The sequence below is a fragment of the Rhodnius prolixus genome, unplaced genomic scaffold, assembly GCF_049639745.1.
Source record: "Rhodnius prolixus isolate KJV_2025 unplaced genomic scaffold, Rpr scaffold_3, whole genome shotgun sequence".
Lineage (NCBI taxonomy): Eukaryota > Metazoa > Arthropoda > Insecta > Hemiptera > Reduviidae > Rhodnius > Rhodnius prolixus.
In genome coordinates this window covers 42,928,786-42,941,140 of record NW_027411603.1, presented here as the reverse complement: position 1 = coordinate 42,941,140, position 12,355 = coordinate 42,928,786, and the positions used below count along the sequence as shown (strand labels likewise).

The window sequence follows — 12,355 nt, the reverse complement described above, 5'->3', positions numbered from 1 at the left end:
CCGTTAGTTGAGAAAATATTGACAGTTGAATTTTTTTTGGGTCATGGTTTTGCTGTGAAATGGGTCCCTTATAACTCCCACAGTAAACCACAGATTATTCGTATGAAATTTTGTGCTCTTACACACTCTGTTTTACTGAAAGGTATGCTATAGATTTCTTGAGTACAGATCCGTTAGTTGAGAAGATATTGACAGTTGAAATTTTTCTGGGTCATGGTTTTGCTATGAAATGGGTCCCTTATAACTCCCACAGTAAACAACAGATTATTCGTATGAAATTTCGTGCTTTTACACACTCGGTTTTACTGGGTAGCATACTATAGTTTTCTTGAATACAGATCCATTAGTTCAGAAGATATTGACAGTTGAAATTTTTTTGGGTCATGGTTTTGCTCTGAAATTGGGTCCTTATAATTCACACAGTAAACAACAGATTATTCGTATGAAATTTTGTGCTCTTACAAACTCTGTTGTACTGAGTGGTATGCTATAGTTTTTTGAGTACTGATCCGTTAGTTGAGAAGATATTGACAGTTGAATTTTTTTTGGGTCATGGTTTTGCTGTGAAATGGGTCCCTTCTAACTCCCACAGTAAACCACAGATTATTCGTATGAAATTTTGTGCTCTTACACACTCTGTTTTACTGAAAGGTATGCTATAGATTTCTTGAGTACAGATCCGTTAGATGAGAAGATATTGACAGTTGAAATTTTTCTGGGTCATGGTTTTGCTGTGAAATGGGTCCCTTATAACTCCCACAGTAAACAACAGATTATTCGTATGAAATTTCGTGCTCTTACACACTCTGTTTTATTGAGTGGTATGCTATAGTTTTCTTGAATAGAGATCCATTAGTTCAGAAGATATTAACAGTGGAAATTTTTTTGGGTCATGGTTTTGCTGTGAAATGGGTCCCTTATAATTCCCACAGTAAACAACAGATTATTCGTATGAAATTTTGTGCTCTTACACACTCGGTTTTACTGAGTAGTATACTATAGTTATCTTGAATACAGATCCATTAGTTCAGAAGATATTATCAGTTGAAATTTTTTTGGGTCATGGTTTTGCTCTGAAATTAGGCCCTTATAATTCACACAGTAAACAACAGATTATTCGTACGAAATTTTGTGCTCTGTTTTACCGAGTAGTATTCTATAGTTTTCTTGAATACAGATCCATTAGTTCAGAAGATATTGAAAGTTGAAATTTTTTTGGGTCATGGTTTCTCTGTGAAATGGGGCCCTTAGAACTCCCACAATAAACAACAGATTATTCGTATGAAATTTTGTGCTCTTACACACTCGGTTTTACTGTGTAGTATACTATAGTTTTTTTGAATACAGATCCATTAGTTCAGAAGATATTAACAGTTGAAATTTTTTTGGGTCATGGTTTTGCTCTGAAATTGGGCCCTTATAATTGACACAGTAAACAACAGATTATTCGTATGAAATTTTGTGTTCTTACACACTCTGTTTTACTGAGTGGTATACTATAGTTTTCTTGAATACAGATCCATTAGTTCAGAAGATATTGACAGTTGAAATTTTTTTGGGTCATGGTTTTGCTCTGAAATTGGGCCCTTATAATTCACACAGTAAACAACAGATTATTCGTATGAAATTTCGTGCTCTTACACACTCGGTTTTACTGAGTGGTATGCTATAGTTTTCTTGAGTACAGATCCGTTAGTTCAGAAGATATTGACAGTTGAAATTTTTTTGGGTCATGGTTTCTCTGTGAAATGGGGCCGTTATAACTCCCACAGTAAACAACTGAATACTCGTATGAAATTTTGTGCCCTTACACTGTCGGTTTTACTGAGTAGTATACTACAGTTTTCTTGAATACAGATCCATTAGTTCAGAAGATATTAACAGTTGAAATTTTTTTGGGTCATGGTTTTGCTCTGAAATTAGGCCCTTATAATTCACACAGTAAACAACAGATTATTCGTATGAAATTTTGTGCTCTAACACACTCTGTTTTACTGAGTGGTATGCTATAGTTTTTTGAGTACTGATCTGTTAGTTGAGAAGATATTGACAGTTGAATTTTTATTGGGTCATGGTTTTGCTCTGAAATTGGGCCCTTATAATTCACACAGTAAACAACAGATTATTCGTATGAAATTTCGTGCTCTTACACACTCGGTTTTACTGAGTGGTATGCTATACTTTTCTTGAGTACAGATCCGTTAGTTCAGAAGATATTGACAGTTGAAATTTTTTTGGGTCATGGTTTCTCTGTGAAATGGGGCCGTTATAACTCCCACAGTAAACAACTGAATACTCGTATGAAATTTTGTGCCCTTACACTGTCGGTTTTACTGAGTAGTATACTACAGTTTTCTTGAATACAGATCCATTAGTTCAGAAGATATTAACAGTTGAAATTTTTTTGGGTCATGGTTTTGCTCTGAAATTAGGCCCTTATAATTCACACAGTAAACAACAGATTATTCGTATGAAATTTTGTGCTCTTACACACTCTGTTTTACTGAGTGGTATGCTATAGTTTTCTTGAGTACAGATCCGTTAGTTGAGAAGATATTGACAGTTGAAATTTTTTTGGGTCATGGTTTTGCTGTGAAATGGGTCCCTTATAACTCCCACAGTAAACAACAGATTATTCGTATGAAATTTTGTGCTCTTACACACTCTGTTTTACTGAGTGGTATGCTATAGTTTTCTTGAGTACTGATCCGTTAGTTGAGAAGATATTGACAGTTGAAATTTTTTGGGTCATGGTTTTGCTGTGAAATTGGGTCCTTATAATTCACACAGTAAACAACAGATTATTCGTATGAAATTTTGTGCTCTTACACACTCTGTTTTACTGTGTGGTATGCTATAGTTTTCTTGAGTACAGATTCGTTAGTTGAGAAGATATTGTCAGTTGAAATTTTTTTGGGTCATGGTTTTGCTGTGAAATGGGTCCCTTATAACTCCCACAATAAACAACAGATTATTCGTATGAAATTTTGTGCTCTTACACACTCTGTTTTACTGAGTGGTATGCTATAGTTTTCTTGAGTACAGATCCGTTAGTTGAGAAGATATTGACAGTTGAAATTTTTTTGGGTCATGGTTTTGCTGTGAAATGGGTCCCTTATAACTCCCACAGTAAACAACAGATTATTCGTATGAAATTTCGTGCTCTTACACACTCTATTTTACTGATTAGTATTCTATAGTTTTCATGACTACTGATCCATTAGTTCAGAAGATATTGAGAGTTGAAATTTTTTTGGGTCATGGTTTTGCTGTGAAATGGGTCCCTTATAACTCCCACAGTAAACAACAGATTATTCTTATGAAATTTCGTGCTCTTACACACTCGGTTTTACTGAGTAGTATACTATAGTTTTCTTGAGTACTGATCCGTTAGTTGAGAAGATATTGACAGTTGAAATTTTTTTGGGTCATGGTTTTGCTGTGAAATGGGTCCCTTATAACTCCCACAGTAAACAAAAGATTATTCGTATGAAATTTCGTGCTCTTACACACTCTATTTTACTGATTAGTATGCTATAGTTTTCATGACTACTGATCCATTAGTTCAGAAGATATTGATATTTGAAATTTTTTTGGGTCATGGTTTTTCAATGAAATTGCATACGAATAATCTGTTGTTTACTGTGGGAATTATAAGGGCCCAATTTCACAGCCAAACCATGATCCAAAAAAATTTCTACTCTCAATATCTTCTCAACTTATGGATCGGTACCTAAGGAAACTACAGCCTATAACTTATAACTCAGTAAAGTGTAGTATATAAGTGAACAACATTTCATGCCAATAATTTGTTGTTAACTGCAGGAGGTAGTTGTAGGTCATGGAACATGAATTAGTAAAGCTGCTAAAAAGCACCCAGTCGCTCGAGTTACCCTACTGTACAAAGTGAAAGGTAAATCTACAGTCAGCAGACGAATGGAGCTATTTACAGTACTCTCCTCTTAGAAAGAGGATTTTTTTTAGTTTTGTGGATCACGTCTGTTGCCAGAGCTGGGTTTTCCATCACTATAAGCCTTCTTGAGTGTGTGGCAACTTATTAAAACACTAGATATACCGAACCCTTTCAATAATAACCTACCAGGTAAATCTTGGTAGAAATCATTCCGGAACCCTCATCCTATCATTGCAAGAAAGATAAGCGAACTGTTTCTTGAGCCAAAGTAACCAATACTAGTTTGAACGTTTTGTATAATGAAGTTTCTCGATAATTGTATGACGTAGATGCTCTAGAAGGTTTGAACGAAATTAAAACTCTCCGGTAGGATAGTTGTATAAGGGTTGATCGTCAGTACTACATGAAAAAGCGTAATGTTGAAAAATATTACATTATTTAGGTAGGCCAATTTAAAATCTGATTGTTATTAATTATGAATAAGACTGATTTTTTTAAACAAAATCTATGTGGAACAGTGATTTAGGTATTTGGAATTTTTTAGGTCGTTTCAGGAATATACTTGTTGTCAATCACTGGTCCCACCCCATGTCAAACACTGGTACCACCGAAAATTCGGTATGTCAATCACCGGGTCATTGAAATACTTTAAAAAAAGTAATAATTTTTGGTTGACATAAAAATCGAATTTACTGAATACATAATACAATCTAAAGGAGCGGCACAATTGTACCAACCAACACCTGGAGCCAAAATAACGGAAGATATTCTAAACGAAACTCGATTTTTTTCTTAAGCTCCAAATTACCGGTCCCTTCACCCTATTTGTTTTGTGTGAGTGCTTTTTTTAACCCATTTTTCGAAAAAAATAAGCATACGCTTAAAAAACCCTTTAGTCTGTTGTTTATTTTAAACTTCTCTGTCATAAACCTATTTATTTCAAACATTATTTTGAACAAAATTATTATTTAACAGTTCTGAGATCTGAGTATATCTATATCGATTTAAATCTTTAGATCTTTTAAAACGATTCCTCTTTTTTTGTGATGGTGCGGATTTCAGCCTCGTCAAATTCGATGATAGGTGGGGGTAGAATGGTGCTACTGGGTATGGCTTATAGCTTCGTTGAACTCGATGATTAACTGGTCAGATTTGGAGATGTTAGGATCTGGCACAATTTAGGTGCGCCAGAACCGCCATTTTCCCTCTACTACACCGTCACTTACAAGCAAGCGAAGAGGCCAAAATAAAAGAAGTTATGCACCGGGGCAACTCTTTTTACTTGTGAACAAAACCAAACTACAATTGCTTTATGGTAATATCGTATAAACTGTGAAATGAACATCTATTTATTGGTCGTAATTGTTAGTTGTTTTATTTCACTTCGCTTAGATTTTATCCCAACATTGCAGTTGAAGCTTTAATGTTATTAATTTTCATGAAAAATTTATTAATAAATTTTAGTTGTATAAGAATTCAACACTTCTTAATTGAATAAAATACTAATATCTTACTGCGTTTTTTGATTAAGACTGGTCTTGCATCTTTGCCAGATAAAGATGTTATGGTACCGGAAACTGATTCAACAGCCGATTCTTCATCAGTGTCTGGAGATGGTTCTGCACCACTTGAATCATTTGAATCGCTTGCATCTCCTTCACTGCTGTCACTGAACAACATTATAACAACAATGAGAATCTATCGAATACATAAGAGGTGTGTGATATAGAAGAATATTATATATTTATTCTCCATATAATAAAAATTCTTAGATATAAGACTTCGTGTAGCTGTTATATTTATATACATATGAGCCGTTTATTTTGAAAGTGGCATAAGGCACTTTTTCAAAAAATCGAGTTAATGGCAACACTAAATGCAATTGAACGGTATCTTTTCATTTTTAAAAAATTTGCAATTTGAAATATCAGTATCATGAGATAACAAATACAAGTAAATCTTCTCGAAAGTTAGCATCCATATTTTTAAACGTGTTAAAACGCAAACCCTTAAATATCTCGACTTAAAAACAAAGTGACTTATGCCACTTTCAAAATAAACGGCTCATATATAAATAACCTGACCGAGAGAAGCCGCCTTGACTTAATTAGACAACTCATTTTAACTCAGAAATGTAAGTCTCTAAGGCCATTAACAAAATACGACTGACCCAGCTTCTTCTATCACTCAATGAATATTTGAGGTACACTAGATTTGGCTTATAGCCACTACCAAACACAATGTAAAATTCACCCAGTATAAATTGGCATTTTAGAGAAGTTCCTAACCAACTTCTCCTTTAGAAGTACACTTAATCAAATTTCTTGGATAAATTTCAAATAATCGTTATAGACCTTAATGCGTGCAATTATTCTAATGATTGTTTACACAAAACATTAAAGCTATTTTATAAAAAATCCCCAAAAAAACTGAAAAATTGTTTCAGAAAAGTGGCACTTTCGCTTAACGTCTTTGACAAAACGCATGACACTCATTTATTTGAAAGCACCTGAATAAAATAAACAATTTCAAATAACTGCAATGTTTGTTTTGTTTTTAATTTTGCTGACACAAACCAATTTGTAAATCCACTTTTTAAGGCTTTCACGTGGAATTTCAACATTAATCTACTCTTAATTACTTCTCTAAAACAATGACATCTAAACAAGTCAAAGAACTTTTAAAAAAATTGCTAGATTTATGAGTTAGGGAAAAATTGGTTAGCAGGAAGTACACTTATCAGAATTTTGTTTACCTTTCATGTTTTTTGAAAAAGAAAATTTATAAGAAAAAAACAAAATAGAAATTCTGGTGATACAGAATGATAGTACGTTTAGTCAAATAGTGGTGTAAAGGATCACATCTCTGCTAGTTTTACTAAGTAATTCCTGCGCACATATGTCTCCTTACCCAGTGAATAAGTGACTTATTGCTCCAGCTAATTTTTCCATTACACCTTCTTCATTATCAGAATCAGAATCTTCAGGATAACTAATAAGGCTAATGCTTTCTGAAAATAAATTAACAAATAAGTAACAATGAACAGAATAAAAAGTAAAGTAATCGCCTAATTTTTCAAGCGGGGCTTAACAATTAGGTACAATGGACGGGGGTAGAAGAACATACTTTATTATAAACATTTGTTTCTAACAAAAACAAAAATCTGGGGATCTTCCACTTACAAGTCACGCTTTATAACCACCATCCTCAATGAATGGAATATATAGTTATATATTTTGTTACAAGACAAAAAAATAAAATAAATTTTATACTTATTTAAAAACTTTCTGTGAGCTTTATTTGGGAAAATACAATATTGCTCTAAGATTTAGATACCATGTTTGGATTTGCCATGTTCACTTTTATACTGCCTCCTTCTGATGAAAGTCATTGAACAAGTTTCATGATCATGCTCATCAGCTGATGTTTCTGAATCTTCTGAATTCACTATTTGATTGGAACTTAAACTGTGGTACAATTTGGAGATCGTACAATTATTATCTTTCCCATTGGTTTCCTCACCATAACGTGGCTGTATTGGATAGGCTTTTGATTTGAATATCTAAAAAGAAAGACATTACTTTATATTAGGCTTATTATAAATTATTTTTTCTAAAACAGAGCAAAATACTTGTGCTTTTTAATAATAAATGTAGATTATATTATATATATTTATTTCAGAAAGTCATTTTTATGCAATTTTGAGATAGCGCTATGATTTCATAGAAGTTACGAATAATTTCGACTGATTTTTTTGTTATTCTTCAAAACACAAATAATTTCAAAAACTAAAAGTGGGGGCGAACGATTGCCAGAAATTACATGTTATCTTTGCTGGCCTTTTTGGATGTTGTATTTTTATTGTTGCCGACAGCTACTCAAAGTATCTATGAAAATAGACTTCCAGCACTATTAGTAACGGAATTAAGCCGCAATTCACGTTTTTGAATTGAGCTAGTTCATGAAGAAGACCAACCACATTAGACCCGTACCAATGGAGTACTAATCGAGCGTAAGTACAATCGTTAAAGAAGTCATTGCGGACCTGTGAGGAAAGAGCCGATTTACAAACGTCACTATACAGTTTCCTATTAAGATGAAGATCCACCCACATAGTTCCACTCACCTTCACGGTTCTCATATGCTCGAAGCTTGACTCGTTAAAACTAATTTAAAAGAAGATATTGGAAGTTTATGCATGGAAAACGGTTTCGATTGAATTTTTTTTAACCTGATCTATGATCAGCAGTATTGGCTGCTAAGCGGGCTACGAGAAATCAATAGGACAAGAAATATGGAAGAGACATCCTGACAACTAAAATGTCTTCGAAGATTGAATTGTAAGATTTTTTCAATTCTTTTGCTTCGAAAATCATCCCAAAGGAGGGCTTAATTTCGAAGTCGCACATATAAATTAAGCCCCATGCAAACTCGGACTACTTGCTTTAAAGGCTAAAATGTTAGCTCTAACCTAGGACACAGGTCCCAACTTTGAATCTTGAAAAGTTTAAATATAATGGAAAGAGTCTCGAACGAAATTTTTATATAACCTTGAAAACTTAAGGTTTTGATACAAACAACGTTTCCAAAACAAGCGAGACTATCCGTTATCTACCGCATTTCACGAAAATTAGGACAGTTTATTAACAAAGAAGTAAATTATGAACTTTAATTACTTTAACTTGTATTTCTACTGGCCGATAGACTCCTTCTTCTTCGACCGCAGGTTCAATCAAAGGTTCCCATGCTCCAACTTGGCAATTAAAATACGATCCTTGTAATCGAATTTCACCTAAAGTAAAGTTTTATTTAATTAAATATTTAATGAGGTAATGGAATAACATATTTATTTTTTCACAAGCATACTGTGTCAGGTAAAAAAGAAGGAGTAAAAAAGTTAAGTAATCTTATTTGGTAGGTGGGAATAAACGCCCAACTACTTTGTGGATGGCGGCGAAAGCTAATGCTTTACATTTTTTTCATGAATAAAAAGTAGCAACTTGCGGCACTCGCTTGAACTAGAACACTCCTATTACTAGTCCACGATCGTAACTACTATCTAAAACTCACCCAGTATTATTACACAGCAATTAGGATTTCATAACTGAAATGTAACGTTTATTTGTCAGGAGGGTTTTCGGCTAGCTTTTATTAGTACCAAATTATGAGACGATCTCTGGTGAGCTTTGAAAGCGTATATAACTAACATTTTTCCTAAATAGTTTTCCTAATTATTAGAAATTCAAATTTCACATTTAAAAACTGATGGATGTCACAAAACTCTACACGGCAGAAACCCGGACCGTGAACAATAACCTGCGAAATAGACTAGCCGCAACAATGGGGTCAGCTAAAAAATCCAGAAGAGAAAATAAAGAAATCGGAGATAAGGAGAGTTGTCGGAATGAAGTGCGTAGTCCTAGGGAAAACTGACTGTTTGCAATTAGTATGGTTCGGCGAAGCTAACAGAATGCCACGAGACAGCAGAATCTCGCAAAATTTAATGAAAAGGGAGCCTCCAAGCAGAAGGAAAATCTGAGGAATTCATGGAAGATCGGTATTGATGATGTCATGGCCAGGACAGAGCTGTGAGATGATGATGATGCACTGGAAAGATTAGTTGGGTTCAGTGACGGTTCGTCCACTTATTGTTTTGATGATTGGATTGTTTTTATTCTTTGGCCCGGTGAAACTTTAACATAAGGAAGATCCTTTAAAAAAAGCAGGCTAAAAGAAAGAAATAAGGCGCAGCGTCATTGGCACCCGGAGCTTTTTTCAGCGAACGGCCGGCAGCTAACAGTGTTATCTCATTACATACGACATCCATCGCCGAACAGTGAGCTGCAAGAAGTTCCTTAGAAGCGAAAACCTAAAAGTCAGCGGTTGGATTCAAATCTCCGCGTGGGAATCTAATAAAATTTTTAAATAATATAAGAGGTTTCTACAATACCTTTAAGTTGAAAAGACGATGACCAATTACTTATTGCTGCTTCTGCAGCTAATTTTAATAGAATCAATGGTGTTTTCTTGTCCATGCCTTCTAATTCAAATAAAATACGCACCTTAGGTACAGATATAATAAAGGTTTCTTTAATTCTCGTTCCACTATCGTTAGATTGGCTACTATTCATAACTGAAATAATGCATATAATAAAATTCATTTCAACAAAAATAATAAATATCAGGTAACATACAAAACCTAATTTATAAACCTGCACTAGGTGTTACAGTGTAAGAAGACATCTTTTTTGGCGACCATAAATCTTCCAGGTCAATCATTCCGCCAGTAATATTAGCATTATCTGTATCTCCTTCTGTGGCACAATTACTAAATTCACTTATCACCTGCCACCCCACCCCCCCAAAAAAAAGAAAGTCAACAACTGTTAAAATTTAAAGAAATATAAAATAGTTTTTATTAGTTCTTACGGTGTTGATTGCCTGAATAACATTAGGGGTGATGTGGATATCAACTGGACTAAAGTTTGATGTAATTTTAACACCACTTTCATTGGATTTCAAATATTTGGCAAATTCAAAATCACAAGGATGTAAGACCTGTGAGACAAATATTATTTTATTCTTAATAATTTGGTATTCATCATTATTATTAATAATTCATAATTATCTTTACCGCGTAAGGGGCGTTTATTTTGTGAGGATTCCTGAACTTTGAAAAAATATGTACACCAGATGCGGAAAACACAAATGATTCTCTTCCACTATGCCTGCTATAATCTAATAGAATTTCAGTCCTTAATAAAAGGGAATGGCCAGTTGAAGAGTACAAAATAATTTCAGGTCTTCTAAATTGAAGAGATATTGAAATTCCTAAAAAAAAAATAATCAAAGCATAATTAATGTATTTACTTCAAACCATAAGTTTGAGAAAATATTTAAATATCATTTTTTTCAGAGAATTAGTAATATAATGCTTGTATTACTGGTGGCCTTGGGGTTTCTTGTCTATCAGAATGTTCAAATATTTAATCTCCTCACCAAAATAATAATCTCTCAACAAAATAAATTGCTGAGATGGCTGAAAAAATCAATTGAACTAATTGAGTTTAACAAACTCTCAGGAAAACTTCACACATTCCATTCTATTTCTCTTTAACTCCTTTAATACCTTTGTTCTCTCTAAGACAACACCCTGTGACAGTCACTGACTTGCAAGAAATCCATAAATGATCTTTTTTTTTTCATATTAGTTACTAAACTTTTCATAAACCTAAACTGAGCTAAGTAATTGTTCACCAAAAATGTTCTCGATTTTATTCAGAGCAATCATGTTAGGATTATTGAAACCGGGATTTATGAAATAACGCAAAAGAAGAAAGAATTTTCATGTCGTTAGCAGTAAGTCGATTGTGAAGGCGGCAGCTCTTTCATTTCCTTTGTTTATATGGTAATTATAACGCAGATGAATTAAATGTTTTAGGTTTATTCCATCGGTTTAAATGTCGACTAGTGGATAGAAGTGATGCAATCGTTACATAAATGTTTTTAAAGTTCCAAAGCAGCGCTTTTATTTAATAAGTACGGACTTTCCAAGAATCCTACCTACAACTGCGTTCTCCCTAATCCTGATTTCTCCATTGATTATTGTTGATAATATTTTTTCAGAATGTACAAAGCCGTTAAATTTGATTGCTCAAGATAAATTGTATATTTATGTATATGTATTATGCAAGTGTAGAAAAAGATTAATAATTTGTTCTATTTCTAAGATTAACAAGATGTACATATTTAAACTAAGGATTATTAAGACAAAGTTATCGCAAATAATTTATAATTTTAGCTACATAGACTTTACACTAACCAGACTGTTCATCAAAGCAACTTGTCCTTCTCATATAAACATTATTACAAGGAGGTTCTGGAGCTGTGGGTGCTTTAGCTGGTGAAGTTACCTGTTTCACCTGTAAGAAACGTTCAATACAAGAAATAATTACCGACAAGGTATTAGAATAGCAAGAATTTTTCTTTTGGGGTTTAATTTCTACTTTTTTCAAGAAACCTCTTGAATTATTAATGGGCTTATAACTATGAAATTAGCGTAATAAGTACTAATTCGTAATAATAATTATATATATTTAAAAACCGTGTTAATAATTACCACCTGGATATTTGAATCTCCAATATATCCATGATTTATTAGACCTCCTTCAAAATATTTATCAGGTGGGAAAGAATCAAGAATAAATTTTGTAAACTCCAAAATGAATGATACTGATAAACTTAGCCTTGTATGTTCTATAAGCAAGTCTGCACTTTTTTGCCCTGACTGCGTCTGTTTAAATGTTACATCTACTATGGGAGGCGTTGATATGGAAATGTTGCTGTTTTTCTCAGGATGTAACGAACCACAGTGAGATTGAAATATCCTAGAATAAATAATTTTATCACTTGATTTATCGAATACATTGTAATTGTTACCAT

The 12,355-nt window shown here is 33.4% G+C and overlaps 1 protein-coding gene across 4 annotated transcripts in view; it reads right to left on the bottom strand.

Annotated features, from left to right (window-relative positions):
* Nucleotides 1-12,355, bottom strand: part of LOC141452877 (intermembrane lipid transfer protein VPS13A-like) — a 66,256-nt gene that overhangs the window by 27,529 nt on the left and 26,372 nt on the right. For 3 of the 4 annotated variants that reach the window (XM_074125377.1, XM_074125378.1, XM_074125380.1), the window contains 10 exons: nt 12,033-12,300; nt 11,736-11,835; nt 10,548-10,744; nt 10,343-10,471; nt 10,126-10,258; nt 9,864-10,046; nt 8,590-8,705; nt 7,250-7,475; nt 6,824-6,923; nt 5,428-5,582 (listed from right to left, as the gene is read on the bottom strand). In XM_074125377.1, the coding sequence (XP_073981478.1) occupies nt 5,428-5,582; nt 6,824-6,923; nt 7,250-7,475; nt 8,590-8,705; nt 9,864-10,046; nt 10,126-10,258; nt 10,343-10,471; nt 10,548-10,744; nt 11,736-11,835; nt 12,033-12,300 (1,607 nt within the window). The remainder of the gene's footprint in view (nt 1-5,427; nt 5,583-6,823; nt 6,924-7,249; nt 7,476-8,589; nt 8,706-9,863; nt 10,047-10,125; nt 10,259-10,342; nt 10,472-10,547; nt 10,745-11,735; nt 11,836-12,032; nt 12,301-12,355) is intronic. The other variant, XM_074125379.1, reaches the window with a different exon arrangement.